Source organism: Ptychodera flava, chromosome 20 (assembly GCF_041260155.1).
Source record: "Ptychodera flava strain L36383 chromosome 20, AS_Pfla_20210202, whole genome shotgun sequence".
Lineage (NCBI taxonomy): Eukaryota > Metazoa > Hemichordata > Enteropneusta > Ptychoderidae > Ptychodera > Ptychodera flava.
In genome coordinates, this window is record NC_091947.1 from 7,873,367 (window position 1) to 7,891,666 (window position 18,300).

Below are 18,300 nucleotides of genomic sequence, written 5' to 3' on the forward strand. Positions count from 1 at the left end.
ATGCACTTGAAACACAAATGATGATTTTTCATCATACACAATTGTATAATATTGTCCAGTTACTCCAGTAATATGATTCATATTGCCAAAAAAACTTGGTGTCTCGTGTTTTGATCTACGATGAAGGTATCATCCAGGGTAGCATTGGCCAAAAATGCCAGAAGTTACTCACCCTGGCGGGAAAATCATCATAGGACTGATGTGAAGACTATATTTGGCAAAGTGATTCAGATACCTGTCATCTTTTGGCAGATTGCCAAAACTTTTTTCAAATTTGCATAAACTATTCTCCTCATTATTGGGCAAACAGTAAAAATAAATGATCCACCACAGATCTGAATAAGCCTTCAGAATTGATACAGGCAACTGAACTGGCCCAGCACTTTTATTTTCATTTAACACAAATATCTTAATTTTTTTCCTAAAAATCACATGTGGTCAAAATAGATTTGTATCAACAAATACTGATGGAAAGACTTAGTTTGTTATTTCAGGATAAGTCTATGTCACGATGGGGGAATGTTTAACTGACCACGTTAATCTATTCCTCTTACTTCTGCTGATGAATCAAATCATGTGTATTGTAACCGCAATCTGAGTAAGATTGTCATCTTTTACTAGATACAGTGTTCTTACTGGTAATATCTGCCTTATTTCCTTTCTGATCGAGGTATACCTTTGTACTGACCGCATGGAGCCCACTGTTCTATGGCCTTCAGGTTGTGATTGAGGTCTTAGACTGGTTGACATTGCTGCTAGCCTTAATGATAATTTTCTCCACTCTGCCCTTGTGACGTCATCGTAGTTGGTCTGTGATGAAACTGACAAAGTTAGCTGTACATTTCAGATACGAAAGGTACGCTACACCTGTTGTCCAGCAGCATCTTCAGTATGATCACGTAGACATGGTTGTAAATATACACTCAGGTATGTCGGCACTTGCACAGGCAGCGCTGTGAAGAATGCCATATCAGCTCTTAATTTGCACAACTATTTGTGCAACAAATAGCAATATTATTAGTCCTGCATTAAATATCAGCTTGTACCAGTCCTGTGGAAAACAGAAGAAAAATAACTTAACATGATAAATGGAAAGCTTTAATCCCTTGCATAGTTGTAACAAATTTTATAAATCTATGAACTAGAAAACAGAAGCCTCTGACTTTTCAATTCTAGCTTCCTGTATTTTCTACTTAACTATGTACCCTGTCTTGTGACAACAGGAGGAATTGTAGACAATATTATGAAGTGTATGGGTTTCCTCTTTTCAAACTTTGCTTCCCGTTTCCTTAGCAACAGGTCCAACGTGCACAGCGGAATAGAGTGTGGTTCCGGTTGAGCTTAACCTGGTCACCCCTAATGCCCTGTGAACAGGACCACAATCATCATTGATAATTATTGGTTTGGGCCAAACCATTGCGGTGAAAGGGTGAAATTGTCATTGTGACTGAGATCTGTCACTTACAATACACTCCAAAAATCCTCATAAAATTTACATAAAAAAAAATCACTGGATCAAAAAATACCCGGCTTTAATATTCCAAATAATGGTATGATTGAGATCATGGTAAATGATTCCACTGGAGCTTCCTAATTATCAGTGTATGTCCCCTTCGCGAGGGTTACATCAATATGAAAATGCAGTGATTTTTACATGATATATCAGCAAAGGACAGACACACCATTCAATGATTAGGACTTATTTTGGAGACGACTCACTGACAAGATTCTATTGTCAGTATATCACATAGTGACATTCATGGCCTTACCTCTGTACATAATTCTTTCTAGACAATATTTTCTTCTAATAAGTTTTCTTGTTCTGGTTCTGTATTGCACTTCATCTGGTTCATCTCTACTGTGTTACCTTGTACACTGGTAGAATTCTTGCATTTGGCAAAGTTGATGAATATCTGTAATTAAAACAGTCATCATTTTTATTATTTTGTCCACACTTGTCTTTTAGTTTTTACCCTGATGGAGGCAATATGTGAATTGCCAACACAATAAAGGTCCTTGAAGAGTCAAGGAACTGTATGAGTACACTAGCCTTTCACAATTATCATCACCATCATCAGACAATTAGAATTTTCACTTCATTCTGTGTTGTAACACTATGTTGATAATACAAACATTGATGAGCTACAACTTTTAAATATTGCGGAGTCACACAATATTTCAATAGCTGCTACGTTGCAATAACTTATTTTTTGTCTTGAGAAAACTAAAAACATCCTACTTGTAGATAATTTTGGTGAATAATTTTTTCTGCTTTGAGGAGATTAAATTTTGTTCAGATTTCACAATACTTACATCATCAAGAGTGGTCTGCCTCACGTAATAATCTTCTATATTTAAAGTCTTCTTCATTTCCTCCAACTTTGTGAAGATTTCCACCAAAGTTCTTGATTTCAGTTCAAATTGCACCATGTTCAGGTGACTGTCCTGTATGAAGTGAAATCAACTTGAATAATGAGAATTTACACAGAAATTCCACGTGGTAAAATTAACCTGAAGGCAAAACTTTTAACTTTTGCCTCAGGCAATGGTTTCAATGATCTGATATCAAACTTCAGTTCAAGACATAGACAGCAGTACTTTCAAAAGAAAAAAAAGACTTCAAGACACTAAATAGAGTTCAGTCAGATAAATACAGCTTCTTAGTATTTCAAGAATGAATGTCACATGTTTCTCTAAAATTCTGGCATAGTTCTAGAGAAGTGAAAAAATAGAAGGTAAAATAGCAAACATGATGAAATTAAATAAATGTAAATTGTTGAAAAACTAGAATAGAATAGACTTTATTGGAACATTCCTTTGTATCATTTATCATTTTATATTTTTTTCTCAGCTTTATCTCACAATGAACTGATTACATTGAAAAAATTTCAAGAAAAACATTTACACCATGGTAAGAACTAATTCAAAACCAGATATTGAAGACAGTAACTACAATCTGTTTAGTTTCAATGGTTTTGATCCTAGAGTTAGGTAATAGGGGGGATATGTCGACCAGCACTACCAGTTCTACTCTTTATTTCATGAAAAATCAACCACCAGGTACTCCTGAGAATACAAGGTGTGATGAGTTGAGAATTGCTATGTGTAGGGCTTTAGTGAATTACAAACACATTTTTTTAAGTGAAAAATTCTGCTGTCAATCTTACCTTAAGTACAGTCTCTGGAAAAGCCAGCTTGAAGGAAGACGTCACCTGCTGTAGTCTGGGTTGAGTTTTATTGAGTACTAGAGTAATGGTGTACCCATCACCAAATCTACTTTTCAAATGTTGAGTACTGCCGAGGCATTTAAAGCGTCCATTCACCATGATAGCGAGTCGACTGCAAAGGCTCTCACATTCCTCCATGCTGTTTTACAGTAGAATAAAATAAGAAGTATATTTTGATGCAATAAAGAAAACATTCCACATTTGACTTTCCTAGACATCTGGGATGACAAGAACAATTTCACATCATTTTACTGAGAAGTGGTAGTTATCAAATCAAACTCAATTCATTACATTGAAAAAAACATGCTCTTAAAGGTAAGAGTTATTTATCAATTTATTTTCTGCACAAGAAAATATAAATACTGAACTTCAATTATAATGGAAGCAAAAAAACTGTAAAATAACACCTCTGTAATACTTTTATCATCATATCTCAATCTAAATGATATTGAAAAACATAGTTTCTATTCTTGGAATATGCTATTTTTAGTGATGACAGACTGATTTGGAATTTTATTTTTACCTATGAGATGTGAAAACTACCGATGTACCACTTTTTGCGATGTCATTGATTAATTTCCACAGGAATCTTTTGGATTTGGGATCCATCCCTGTGGTTGGTTCATCCTATGTTAAAAAAAATATACATGCATAGATATTATATGTATCAGATGTTTCCAAAAGGGGAAATTTAATTGGGAAAATATGTGATCATTAAATGCAGTCGCGGTGAGTAAATTGTCACATAGATATAAACTCTGCACAAATGACATGATAGAAATAAAGACATCAAAAAGAGAAAAAAATCAGCTTGATGGCTTTTCAGAACTTTTGGAAAACATGTATACATTAAAAAAGAAGAAACCGTTGACTTGAAAACTGATTTTGAATATTATATGAGATCATGTATAACAGTGGAAGTAACTATAGAAAATGAAAACCCATTTTTCATTGTGTATAAATAATTATTAAAAGTATTGACCAAAATGAATATGAGCCATCAATATGACCCTTGTTGTATGCATACCATGAACAGTACTGTGGGATTTCCTATGAGTGAAATAGCAGTTGACAGTTTGCGTTTATTTCCTCCACTGTAAGTACCAGCTTGCTTGTCAGCATATTGCATCAAATTCATTTTTTCTAACATGGAATCCACAACCTGGGAGAACAAGATCACAAAGAAATAATTTGATAAAAGACATTCACAACATGACATTGATTTTATTTCATGTCATAAACTATTCATAAATTGTATATTTCTACTCAAATCTTAATGGGCTTGTGGCAAGTTTGCTGCCAGACTGGATATTGTGAGATAGCATGAAATGCATTCCAACTGAAAAAATTTTTTTACAATGGCAGAGGAAGCTATTGATTCAACATTCATCAAACTCTAAGGTATTATACTATAAAAATATCATAGGAGGCTTGCTATACTGTGTATAAGCCAATTACAAAGTCAAAACCTGCCCAACCAATCACAAAGTAGATTACCTGTTTCCTTTGTTTTGATTGGACACCACATAACCTTGAATAGAGAATCAGATGCTCTCTTCCAGTCAGTTTACTGTACAAAGCATCATATTGAGGGCAGTATCCAATGTGCCTGTACACCCCTCTCAAGTTTTTGGATATACTGTAAAGTAAATACACACAGCTTGTATCAAGCAAAGAGAATGAACTATCTTTGAGCAAACATATGAACTAAAGTTAGATAACAGCCACATGAAATATGCTTGGTGCTTTATCTAAGTGATTATCACAGGTTGCTAAGCAACATGAAATTTGCAGAGTCATCCACAGATTGAATATCTGTGTAAATGTAAATCTCTTATCTTTTCTTGCAGCATTGTAAAATGACAGATCTCTGAACGTCCTGCTCATGAATATTAAAGGCTAAATATTGTGGCATGAAATCAAGTTTTTCATTTATCTTTAAATTGTTTTCTAGTTCTGTTAAAATTCTGAGTCACAGATTTTGATCAAAGTGCCAAAATGAAAAGAATTAATGGACTAAGCATTACACAAATATTGTTGGAAATACATAAAGACTCTTTATAAACACAATTTTCCATAATCTTTTACAAAGAATGGGAAACTTTTCAGGTACCTTTTCCCATGGATGTAGGCATCTCCTTGAGTGGCCGTTTGATCTCCTGTCAACATTTGAAATAGAGTTGTCTTGCCTGCCCCATTAATCCCCAGCAGACCAAAGCACTGCAAAGACAAATATGCTTTAAATATGCGCCTCAGGGACAGATATTCGGACTCTAACAATTTTACAATATTCTTTTGGTCTACCACTTGTGGGGGCTCATTTTGAAGCTTATGGAGTAAATAAACTTTTCATTGGCAATTTTTTTCTGAAAATAGAAGATTTCAGTTTCCCCCATAGAGTTAACACAAGTTTGGCGGCCATTTTGAATTGTAAGAGTGTGAAATATTGGGTATTTTTTTGTTTCTCTAGTATCAAATTTTGCATGGTTACCCCTAATTTCTATTTCTGATTCAAAAACGAATGGGTAAAAGTTTCCTTGAAGAAAGTTTGGGCAAAAGTTTTACAGTCTTTCAATTAACACTGTGACCAGATTTTTTCACATGAAATGAATCTCTTGATAATGAACACTGCCAGTCTATATATTTGTAAAAAGTTAAGCATAGCGTCAGCCTCCACTTTTGCACTATCAGTCAGTGATGCAAATCGCAATTTGTGCGAATTTGACCTGAGAATGACTTATAAATAAATATATGTCCTGCAATTTTTCATAGTATTTTCTTACCTGTGCTTTTGGCACACCAAGACATATCCCATCCACTGCTATGCATTTCTGAGATTTTTTACCCTTGTAAATCTGCCAATATTAGAGAGGAATGGAAGAATGTAAAAGAATTATGATTGACCTACATGGAAAGATCTTATTACAGAAAGTATACCAATCAAATGCATGAATGGGTTATCTGGATGATACGCAGGTTTAAATTTCAATATAAAAAACATCAACTTTGTCAAAAAAGTTTTTGTAAAATTGCTGTCTGTGCAAACTAAATGGAAGATGAAGAATGAACATACTTTTTAAAATAAAACTGAAAAAATAGTTTCAGTCCTGTAAGAATACAGATGGGTTGAAAGTTGAGAGAACATAACTGTATCAGGAAACGCCTGAGACAATGAACTGAAACAGAACTCTCTATATATATCCAAATGTTGCTCTTACATAAGTCAATAAATCGAGGCATGTTTTATAAGATTCTATCTATGATAATGATATGAATCAGAAAATTAATATTAAGGAGGTACGCTACCATTCCAAAAATGTTGGGACATTCTTGAAGTTGACTTTTCTGAAATAATCTTTATGTGTACATTGCAAAGATATGAAAAAAATATTGGGTACCCATACAAAATTTTTGAAAAAACACATGCCAAAATTGACAGAAAACCACTAAATCTCCCATTTTGCGAAATTTGCACTTACCAGCAGAATCTTTATTTTATCGCAAACAATTAACAGATCCCAGTGTGCATACCACATTTTGCATTGCCAGGACAGCTGAATTAGGACAATCAACAAAAATTTGTGATGTCTTGTCTTAAAATTAAATATTAGACCCTAAATTTATCATTTAACTGTAAAATTAGTCTTTTTTAAAAATATAAACTTCATGTAAATGCACAAAATAATTTTCAAAATGTTAAAAAGTACAGCAATATCTATCAAACAGACAGTGTTCTTTGATTTAGAAGCAAAAAAAGTTGGGGTCACCACGCAAATTTTCTTACTAAACAGCAAAAAGTGACGAAAAAAGGTGAATTTTGTTAGACCTGAGATTTGACCCTCTAGCTTACTGATATTATGTCAGAGCTTCAATTGTTAATTATTCTCTACTGATCTTTCAAAATAAAAATAACTGTCGATTTTTCAGTGCAAAAGTATAATTTCGGTTGTTTTGATTCATAAAAACTTCTGAAAGAAATATTATAAGGTCACTAGCATGATTTTTTGCCATTTTGTCCTGTTATTCACGCTCACCAGGTTAGGTAGTCTAAAAGGAACATGTACATCTTCTGGACAAAAGAGGGCGCTCTCCTAAATAGAATGTAGCGTACTACCTTAAGGCTTAGTTCTGTCAATAAAGTGTTTTTAATAAAGAGGTAATACAGTTACTGGTTCTTGCTCAGCATAAATTCAAGACCCGCACTATTTCACTATGCACTGTCACTAATATGATAGTATTTTGGCAAAAATCACTTTAAATGTTGTAAAGCTGACTGTAATTTGATAAAAAAATCAAACGTGACAGCTAGATTAGTACAAGCATATGATGTAACTTACTTTTGTCAAATTGACCAATCTGACAACATCAGCCTTTGTGTTTGTTAGTATGCGCCTTCTCTCCTCCACTACATCTATATCTTCTGCCTCATCTGTGTGTGTTGGCTCAGACTGTTTCAAAGTACATATTCTGCAAAACACAGACATTAATCTTCAATCCATCTTGGCTTTGACATATATCTTCCCAATTAGCAACCAACTTCCTTCATTAGTTTTCATAACATGTTGAAATTTGGCATGACACTTTAACGAGTACCGTGATAAATGAGTACTGTGATAATTACTAGTTAGTCAATTTGTCTAGCTCTTTATTAAGGAAAGATATATTATTATCAATTATTGCAAAATTCTTTGAAGCTCACTACAAATTCGCTCAGCCCACTGTACATGACAGGGGAGGGATATAAATATATATATATATATATATATTATATATATATATATATATATATATATATATATATATATATATATATACACACACACACACACACACACACACACAGAGGCACACATATTTACATTATCAATGTATCTTGGGAAAACAACTTAACATCAAAAGTGAATGAATGAATGCTGATCTCATTTACCTGCAGAATCTTGTGAAGATACCGTAGTCATACAGTAGCACAATGCAAAAGAAAAGAAAACCTTCAATTGCCATGACAACCAGCATGCGTGAGAGGATGTCCCACTGGAATGGGTGCTGTATCTTGTCAAATTCACCTGTCAAGAAAATATGTCGCAGAATGAAAATCACAAAGGTCTTTAGAATTTTTGTAGAAAACAAACAAAAGAATATTTCAACTAAAAAACAATACATACTTGTCAAGTGTTGTTCCTATAAATTCATTCCATCCTCATCTTGACTGACAACTTTGGAATTTTAGTGTTTGGGAATTTTTAAAAAATTGAAGTTCAATATGACAACTTTGGGGAGATCAACATTTACTCTAAACAAAATACGAAGACAAATCTTTTAACAGAGTAAGCAGTACCTGGGAGAGGTAGCTATTGATTTCAGATCTTGGAAAATTTGGGGAATATTGTTCTCTTTATAAAGATTTTCACCTTAGAAAATTATTCAAACCCTTTTTTCATGATATAGCTGTCGATGTTAATGCAGAAATTTGTGGTCTTTTGTTTCCTTTAACCTTAATACATGCTTGTATTACAATTCAGACACTTGATTGACTATTAAACTTACCGATTTCTTTGTAGAATGCATTGGTGACATCACAGAAAGCCAGGAGAATTATACCATGACCAAGACAGTACCCAGGAACTACCAAGAATATGCTGTCAAAGGTCTGCATAATGGACAATGCCAGCTGTCAATAAATTATGAAATCATTTATTCAAAATCTGATACCTGGGATTTATAGGTAAGTTTGGTATGCACAAGTTTTTGTGGATGACATAATGAGCTAAAACTGGAACCAAAACATCATATTGAATTTTCTTTGAAGGTAACTATGTTAAAAATTGCATACAGTCTACAGAAAATGAAACAATTGTAAAATCACAAGAATTTTCCTCAAATTTGAAGGGATTCAGTCATGTGTATCTATAGCAACCAACTCATGATTTTTGTTTGGGGTCATGCAAAAATAGTGCGTCACCTATACTGTGTAGTGCAATTGATATTTCATCAGTATACATGCCACACAGTGTGTGAAATTAAGAGAAAATAGCTTCAGGTCATAAGGGCCTGCACCAAGCCAAAGCTTCAAGTCCTTACAGAAAACTGCCGGTCCTCAATAAATGCATTAAAGTCAACACTCTCTCCACTAATACTATGCTTTTGAATGTTGTCATATTTAATTTTTCATGTCCTTATATCAATACTAAAGGACTATTGTTCACATCGATTGCAGAATAGTGTAAGTAAATGCATCATTCAGCTATATGATCTGGAATCTGAAAAAGATCACAGCCCTCATTTTCCTCACTGTCATGCGCACACATTTATCAATGTTTTCCACCACGGGGGGGGGGGGGGGGGGGGGGGGACTATGGGACTAACAGGAGAATTTGACTTTTTTTCTAGCCATGTCAAATCCCCCACTTTCGGACCATAAAATGATGTCATATACCCAGGGGCTGGCGAATACAGGCTCATGCACTGACTACATGTGGGTGATGAAAGCGAGACAGTTTGTCTCTCATGACAGTCTATGTGAGATGATGTTCTCTACATGGCTGTGTAAAATTGTACACTACACCAGGGCATGTGATATTGTGATTTGACAATGGTTGGCGAGCTGAAAATCACTTCTGAAATTAGCCAACGCTAGTGGTAGAGGAGTGAGTGAATACCTTAGTACCCTGAAAACGGTCATGAGTAAGGGGAGTGTGTGAATAATTTTTTATGCAAACATTGATCACTACGTCTTTTTTAATTGTAATGTAAACAGAAGGAAGAAAATACTTGGTATGTATTTTGATATGACGTATGGCTTACTTTCAAAATTTTTCAAAAAATAAATGTGCTTAAATGTGGCCTCTGTTGCATTCATGAAGAAACAGGTGAAGTTATAAGTTTAATTAAAAGGACAAGTATCGTAACTTTTTTCTCGATTATAGAAATTGCAGACAACATGAATGGCACACGTCGCCACTCGCGGAAATGAATGCATATTTTCTGATTGAAAAGTTTTGACTGAGCGATTGCTGGGTCTCATCGCCTTTTAAAATGATTCTGAACAGTTTGACAGACACTCTATAATGCTGAAAACGATCGCGACACGATCAGTTAATGATACCGTAAAACCTAAAAGACGTAATTTTTTGCGATATGTAGGCGTACAGCCCAGGATGACGGTGAGTTTTGCATGCCTGTCGTAAAACGGTATCCATCGAAACAATTTGAAGCCCTACTCTCGGCCTCTGAGAGTATACACGACAAAACTGTTATGATAAGGCAGCTCTGTTATTATAAAAGGTACACTTGTTATCACGTCGATATATCGTGCTAACAGTCGGTCTTGTGAACTTTGGTTGAAGACCAACGAGCAAGCAAGATGTTCTAGCGGTCCAGAAACAAACGTAGCGAAACGTGTACTTGACTGTCGACTGCAGGTAGCACTATTTGGTTGTCGTGTAACATCTTATCCTTTTATTGGGCTTAGTTCAAAACCATGGAGGTAAAAAAAAATACCTCCATGTTCAAAACAAAATATGTTTAGGTAATAGCACTGTACTTGTAGTAGGTTTTTGTCTTAAACTCTTCTATGAACCGTTTATGTTTTGAACGCGTCAATTGAAAATCAAAGCAAAGAAAATGGAGTCAGTTTGATAAAATGAAAGGCTGTATTATGTACATTTGTGTAATTGTAAATTCCGAACACTTGAAGTGTGGAATTAGTGAAATGATACAGGGTGTTGTTATCATATGACACAGATATGCTAACATTACCAGGGTTACACTCACTAGACTAGTATTATTATTATATTGTGTCACATTGTTGCACCAAAATCAATCCATTCCATTACTAGAATTTGCATGCACGGACGTAATTCGTACTGATCTGAATGTAATCAGCTGCACCGTGCAATGCGCCTCGATCGGAGGGATTAGACTCCGTAAATGTAAAACGTCGAAAGACAAAAGATTACTATGTTGCGACATTGTCACCCCTCCCCGTCTGGCGTACCATAGATCAAATTCCCCACTACCGGGACACGAAGTGCGATCAATATCCCCTGTCGCCCCGCACTCCCACGGTGGAAAACATTGATAGGTGCATAACATTCAAGTCTGAATCATATGATTCAAAGTTAGTCATTATCTGCATCTGTTACAGGTCTTGACGGAGAAATTTTCATCATCTATTCCAAATTCCAGTCGGTCATAAGGACCGACATGTTGCTAAAAACTTTCGGCCCGACGAGAAATCTGTCGGTCTCGGACCGTCGGACCGACGTTAATTTCGCACACTGATGCCACATACAGCTTATTTACCTTGTAAGAATATATCAAAATTTATGACAACTGAATGAGTTTGAAGTATTATGGAAACTGATGCACAGAATACACATAAACTTATAGTTTGTATGATAATAATAATCCTATGACCATAAATTGATACTGACCTCAGCCTCTGCAAAGTGTTCCACATATAACATTGATATTGTTGGGAAATAGCTTATGATGACATGACATATGAAGAACACCATGTACGCTGTACTGGGAACATTGAAAGCATAGGTGATAGGATACACCAAAGGGATGACACACCAGCTGAAATCAAAGAAATTCATAATTTTCAAGGTTGTAAAATATGATGTTATTAGGACTGATTTCTTATTACAACAATTTGAAATGATAAACTACCAACTTTTTGTGGTTGAGTTAACCTGGTCTTCGCTGATGTCAACTTTTACAGCACATTTTTGTACAATGGATTGGAATCGGAAATCATCTCTGACTGATAGATAAATTCGGTCACACAATTACTTATTGAAGGAATATGAAACTGACAAAGATAGGAAAAACATTTGCTTTGATAATGACATCTTTCTTAATTAAAACAAGAGCCCTGAAATTGATCAAATACACCTTGTCGCGATAGCAATCATAATAAACACTGAAGAATGATCTGACCAATTTCTAGAATAGATGCTTATAATGTACTCACCTGTACATTACGAAGAGCGCCACCACAGGTAGGATGTTGTGAACAGAAGAATACACAGGCACTCCAAATGCTAGAAATATTGCTATACACCCAGCAATGGGCAGTACATGGGCCAACTGTTGGAGCAAAATTGATACAATTTATCTCATGAAGCCTTACTCTGTTTAATGCCTTTGCTCTTCTTGGAAAACAGCGAAAATATAGCATTTTGAATATCAACATACGGCCAAGAAGAATAATTAAATTGTTCATGGGAATTGCTGCTTCTACAATCTGGAAATTTTAATTTTTTTAAAATTGTGACAAAGACGTACTTCCATATTGCAATTTAGGGCATTTTTGTTGTGCATATTTTCAGTTTTAGTTTTCTTCTAGGAGCATGTGGAAATGCTCAGAATTGGTTCTGTCAACACTGCCTGTATATGTAATGCCTCTATTGTTGTGGACAGTTTGTAAATCTAGACTCCAAGGCATCAGTAACAGGGATCACTTTGGGGCGCGATAACGCGATATTTACGCTCAAAAATCAGAAAAATCGCATTCAGAAAAATCAATTGGGCAAAAAAGTCGCGCCGATAATTCAAATGGCGCGTACGTGATACCTTTACGCGATCTAAATTCATCGGTAACATTTGGCCGGTTTTCAGTACAGAACCACTCATTGTGTCGCCGTAGAGAGCGCTATAATTACGCTAGAAAAAAGCTGTTGCAGAGTTACCCGTTTCAACAGCGTTTGTGATTGGTTGCCAACAGGAAGTTTTGCGTTCATTGACAAATCATTGGAGTCGATACAGCAAGTGTTCATTGCTGATGTACAGTGTGTTGTCGTAGCTCAAAATGGCGCTTTCGAAGGAATATTCGTGTCCAGTACGAGTGGTAGTGCGAAGAATAAACGAAAATGCACTCTTCTGGACTACTGTACTTCCGTTACTCCCGCACTGGAAAGTATGGATTCGACCGCCTCCGATTTTAACTACACTCAGAATGACAGTTTTCGGACAGGGTAGTGAATTTCGCCCAAAGCTGTTTCATAAATGACGAGCACAACGAAATCTTATTACCATACCCTTCGAAACTTTATTGTGTTTATCCTCAAACTGTTAACACCGACAGAAGTGGCATTTAGGGGGGTCAAAGTTGCCAAATTTTTGCCCCATGTTGAGCGCGTGTAATCGGACTACTATCGCAGTAATCGGACGTCGTATTTTGAATGTGATAAGGGGCTAAATATTGATATTTTGAAACTTCGAACCCCGATTTTCAATTTCGATGTGTTTAGAAAACTATGTGGAAATATTTCGTGATAATTAGTTACGTTTAATCCATGGACGACGCAACTATATTTCAACGTGTATAGCGCTTCTAAATATCGGACACGGGCTGTCCCTGTGTGTTGCCATGGAGGTAGCGTGTTGTGTTCTACACCTCGTATTGTACGGATGTGGCTAACTTCACCAAGTTTGTAGCGCCCGAAATAGCTTTTACCCCCAAAAAAATCCAAAACGGGACGGCAGCGTCACCTGACTTAATATGCTGTAGCATGACTTGTAAAACGCTATCAAAACGGAGCGAAGGGCGTATAACGAACAGCATGTCATTAAATGTCTGAAAACTGAGGTCGTCCGAAAACTGTCTCACTGAGTGTATTGTTATGCAAATTAACCAATATGCAGAAAATCAGGGAAAGTTAGGTCCGGTTCCCACAGACTTTGAAATTCTCCCACTGTTTTTTTTCATGTGCGATTTTATCTCATGCCGTTCTTGAGCCAGGGTAATCCCTGAGTAAAAATGTAACCAGTGGGAGATTTCGCTGGTTTGCAGAAAATTGAAAAACAAGTTCACTCGCCACCTCTTTAGCTTTGCCTGAAAAATCTAAAGAACAAGTGAGGAAAAGGCAAGGAATTTTTTCCCCTGGCCTAAAAAATGAATGTATGATAGATTATCAATAAAACTGTTATTAGTCACTTGTATCATTTAATATCAAGTTACTTGTTGCAAATAGAGAGCTTGAAGATCTCTGTTCGGTCACACGACATCAATATTGTAAATTTCAAACTTGATCATCAAAGTAGTTGTTAGATTTCACAAAATGAGTTTAGAGTGTACAGAGCAAGACAGGTGCCATTACTTACAGCCTGCAGGCATCTATCAAAATACATGTAGGTAGATGAAGATTAGGGTTGGGTGAGTTTGTGTAGATTTCTCAAACAAGAAGGGGAGGGCAGGGAGCTAAGGCAATCTTTAAGGAAGGGGTTATACTGTCTGTGGCTGTGCACATGGGACCAAAAAAATGGGTATGTAACTATGCACAACATATCCCAACATCTGAGTACATCCAAAATTTTAAATGGTGACTGAAGCAGCTTCATAAAAACAAAGGGATGCAACCAAAGTTTATTTGGCAAAGTCTTGCAGTGATTGGAAAGCTACAAAACTGGTGAACTATGAACATGCACCAATTGCTAAATGTACTTCACATTTGCTGGGAATTTGTTGCCCGGTGTCAGGGCAGAGGCAATGTTTATCAACAAGAAAGATGTGCAGCCGCGGATGACATGACCTCCCAACCTTTAAGATCTTCCAAATTGCCGCAAATCCCCAAAGTAAAGAAGGACAGTTGTTGAACTCATAGGCTTCAAAGATATCCAGCAACTTTCACGCATAAATGAAATTTTACAAAGTTTGACAGTATACATCCCCATGTCATGGTTATTTGACACTCAAGAATACACAGATTTAAAAATGTACTACTCACAAAATCCCACGTGTAATTTGATATCCAATAGACCAATGGACTGACTCCACTGATGTACTGTAGTCTTTTAGCATTGCTGGCTCTCTCTTCAACCAGGAAAATCAAAACACTGGCTGATATGCTTGACATACCAATCAACGTCAGGACTGATATCTTCAGGTAAGTACCTCCAACACTGGAAGATAAAATAACTGCATTATTTTGAAAGCTCTGTACATTTAAAAGATGAAATTCTTTATAAAAAACCAGACAACAAACCATTAGACCACATTTACAAACATTTGTCAAGAATAGACTGAAAAAAAGGACAAAAATATGAAAAACTATTGCTTCATTTGGCTAATATCTGCTTTCAGTTGAAATTTGCAAATGTATAGTATTAAACCAAACACTGTAGACATTTTTAAAGTTGTGAAATTTTGATCCTTTATGAAATTCACTTCAACGGTACAGAATAAACAACAACTTCTAAGCACTATTTTTATTTTGTTCCTTCCTCACCACAGGATTCAGACACACATAGTGTAAAGTTTGAAGCTGTACGTGCTCAAGCAAAGCTTCCTGAACTCAGTCGAAATGTGCCCAGCAGTCTGTGAAAAAGGATGAAGTCTGGAGAGCGCCCTCAAGTGGTCACCCTTCCAATCTGAACCAGGTTTGATGCTGGATTAGTGGGAATATTTTGTTATAGATGTCTTATTGGTAAACATGAATTCAGTTTACGTCTTTGGTTTTAATTGAGAAATAAAAGGTGATACTTTACATAAATCTGTTGAGGACATCGCGTTCCGTCACGATGGGTTCATTTACGACGGTGATGCCAAAGTCCGATGGGTTGACATGTCCACTCTGGGCCAAAGTAGCTCTGAAGATGGCATTATTCAGAACATTGACAAAAACAGCTCTGCTCTGGGTGCTCTCTGTGCTGTACCATGCCTGCAGCATGAAAAATAATGGTGAAATTTGTCAGATCCAAGTGAATATCATAGCATAGCATCAAATAAGAAGGACACAGGTATGGTTACTGATTGTGGTATTACTGATTGATGAATACAAACTTGGGTACTTTCAATCTTCAACTTTCATCAAAAAAAGTTCCACAAAGAGATAGCAAGAGGTACATAAATGAAATCTGAGAGGATCACACTTAGTCAAGTGTATATATTCTTCCATTACACAAAATGATTCAGTGCATCTGAAAATTATCATAAAAAAAATCACATACGAACTTACCACCACAGCATCTCTAGATGCTAATTTTCTGAATGGTGATGAGTCATTCAGCTTTGTGACAAAATCGATGGGAACAAATCGTCTGACATTACCGAAGGAAAGTGCTCCAAGTCTGTGAAAGAATGAAAAAAAAGTGTGTCATCAGTGATGTTCTATTGAAGGTTTTGGCCATGTCAGAAAACTTTCAACTGTGTTCTAACTGGAAAACTTGAAAATATTTGATGAAAAAAATATGACCCTATTGTCTGCACTCAAGTTATTAAATCCTCTTTCGGAACAGTTCTAGATCCTTAGTAAATACTCAATTCGGTGCCCAAGACACTTCTAAAACGATTATGTCATCAAGATTAAAACAATCATAAACTATGTTCTAAGCAGTTTTGATGGCTAAGAAACTGGTATTCACATTTTTGATGGATTTAGAAGAATAATAATAGAGGTAAAATGGAACTTGTAAGACAGAGATAAACCTGCCAGTTCATCAAGCAATTGGGTGCAAGCTATGACCAAATTGGAGAAGTATTCCGATGCAATTGAAATGAATTCACCATTTAAGACGTATATGAAACATGTAATTATGAAAATAAAGTGGTTGCCTGCTGTTTGTTGACTACTTCTTGCCCTCTACCTGTCCCCCTCCTTATTTATAAACTACATTTTTAAACAGGAACTTCCTCTATAAAAGCTAGATTATTGTAAATCTATCCAAATATAAAAAAGCCATGCTACTGATCAGACGTGCCGTGCTTGGTCCCAGAAATCCATAATTTTGCCATGTTTCAGGCGTTCATTGTCATTGAATCTTGCACATGATATTTGTAATTATATAGCCACTAAACTTGAGTCGAAAATAAAATGAAAAAATGTTCCGTTTTTTTATCGGAGAACGCATATGTTTCAAAATGTGTTCCCTGTACAACCATTTGACCCAACTTTGCATATGTCAGAAAAGTGCCCATCATGATTATTCAAATTTGCATATGGTCAAAGCGATGCTATGAGAAGTCAAAAACTCCCCCCCCCAGTGTATGCAAATGGCTGCGTCATCAGTAATCCCCCTATTGTGCACCCATGGTCCTGTAACTTCCTGTTTAAACCAACTTCAAACAGCTCAGCAATACACCCATTGTGTGATATACCGGTAGTGCCTATGCCATGGCATTTGAGAGCGAAACCATCTTTCCCATAAAATGCATCAACCTACCGATTTTGTCGATATCTCTGATTGGTTGCTAAGAGATACTTGGTGAGATTGTGATTGGTTAAGTCTTGCAGTATTTCTCCACTTGCAGATTGATAAGACGGCAGATTGGATGGACTTTGACCAGAGCATGTCACTCCAGTAGAATCAGAGTTACACCGGCAAGTTAATTCTGCAGAGTTGGCTGAACGCAAAGGGAAGACAAAGAGATTATCAAATTTTGACAATTTTTGAAACTCTAATCTAAATGGCTTTGCTTCCATGAAAATATCAAAATACAAATTGTGTTGTCAGACGAGTAAGGCCCATTAAAATTTGGGATTTGGGATCAGTTTCACCGAAAAAACACTGCAGTTGATCAAGAGGACACATTAATTGATTTAGTAATTATACAAACAAACCACAAATTGGTCAAGTTTGCTCATATGACAGTTAACGGTGTTCTAATCTCGGAAAATTTTGAGTTTTAAATGTGACAAATCAACTTCTGTAAAATTAATTATGGCACTGAGTATATTTTCTTATTCATTAGTTTTTTTTGTCAGTTGAACTGCCCTCTTATACCAGTAGTTAAATTGTGGATCGTACTTTGTGGATCTGATGATAATTGTCGGTTTGCCGTTTCTAATGGCGATGCTGATAAGTTTTCAGGAATGTACTTCAGGTGAATATCATCAAAATAATGTCTTCCGAACAGAGCAGGATCTTCTTCCCCGAGAGAGTTGCCGAAAGTAGAGTTGACTGTCATAGACTGCAGAGTTGATGTTCCTAGACCAGCTGGAAGATGAAGTGAACGAATAAGATCCTCTGAACCGACACCACCTGTTCCATATTGTGTCAGGTTTTCCGGAAACATGGCTGCCTCATTTGAATACGGCACAAACAGAGGCTTGGCCATGTACATTGACGG

General features: G+C 36.0%; 1 protein-coding gene across 1 annotated transcript; it reads right to left on the bottom strand.

Annotated features, from left to right (window-relative positions):
• Positions 1-1,787: 1,787 nt before the first annotated feature.
• On the bottom strand, positions 1,788-18,288 carry LOC139120620 (ATP-binding cassette sub-family A member 2-like). The gene is made up of 18 exons (XM_070685131.1): positions 17,979-18,288; positions 17,394-17,574; positions 16,190-16,301; positions 15,720-15,892; positions 14,960-15,134; positions 12,205-12,320; positions 11,660-11,807; positions 8,772-8,895; positions 8,155-8,290; positions 7,565-7,694; positions 6,011-6,082; positions 5,341-5,447; positions 4,725-4,866; positions 4,255-4,389; positions 3,751-3,854; positions 3,168-3,366; positions 2,314-2,445; positions 1,788-1,913 (listed from the first exon to the last, which is right to left on the bottom strand). The coding sequence occupies exons 1-18, from the start codon at positions 18,286-18,288 to the stop codon at positions 1,788-1,790; spliced, it is 2,622 nt and encodes an 873-aa protein (XP_070541232.1).
• Positions 18,289-18,300: the final 12 nt, after the last annotated feature.

Excerpts from the sequence above, each read along its gene's own strand:
- LOC139120620 (XM_070685131.1), bottom strand. The coding sequence starts at position 18,288 with ATGGCCAAGCCTCTGTTTGTGCCGTATTCAAATGAGGCAGCCATGTTT. Across the intron at positions 15,893-16,189 it reads CATCTAGAGATGCTGTGGTG|GCATGGTACAGCACAGAGAG; the intron begins GTAAGTTCGTAT and ends TTCATGCTGCAG. Across the intron at positions 8,896-11,659 it reads AACACTTTGCAGAGGCTGAG|CTGGCATTGTCCATTATGCA; the intron begins GTCAGTATCAAT and ends ATTTATTGACAG.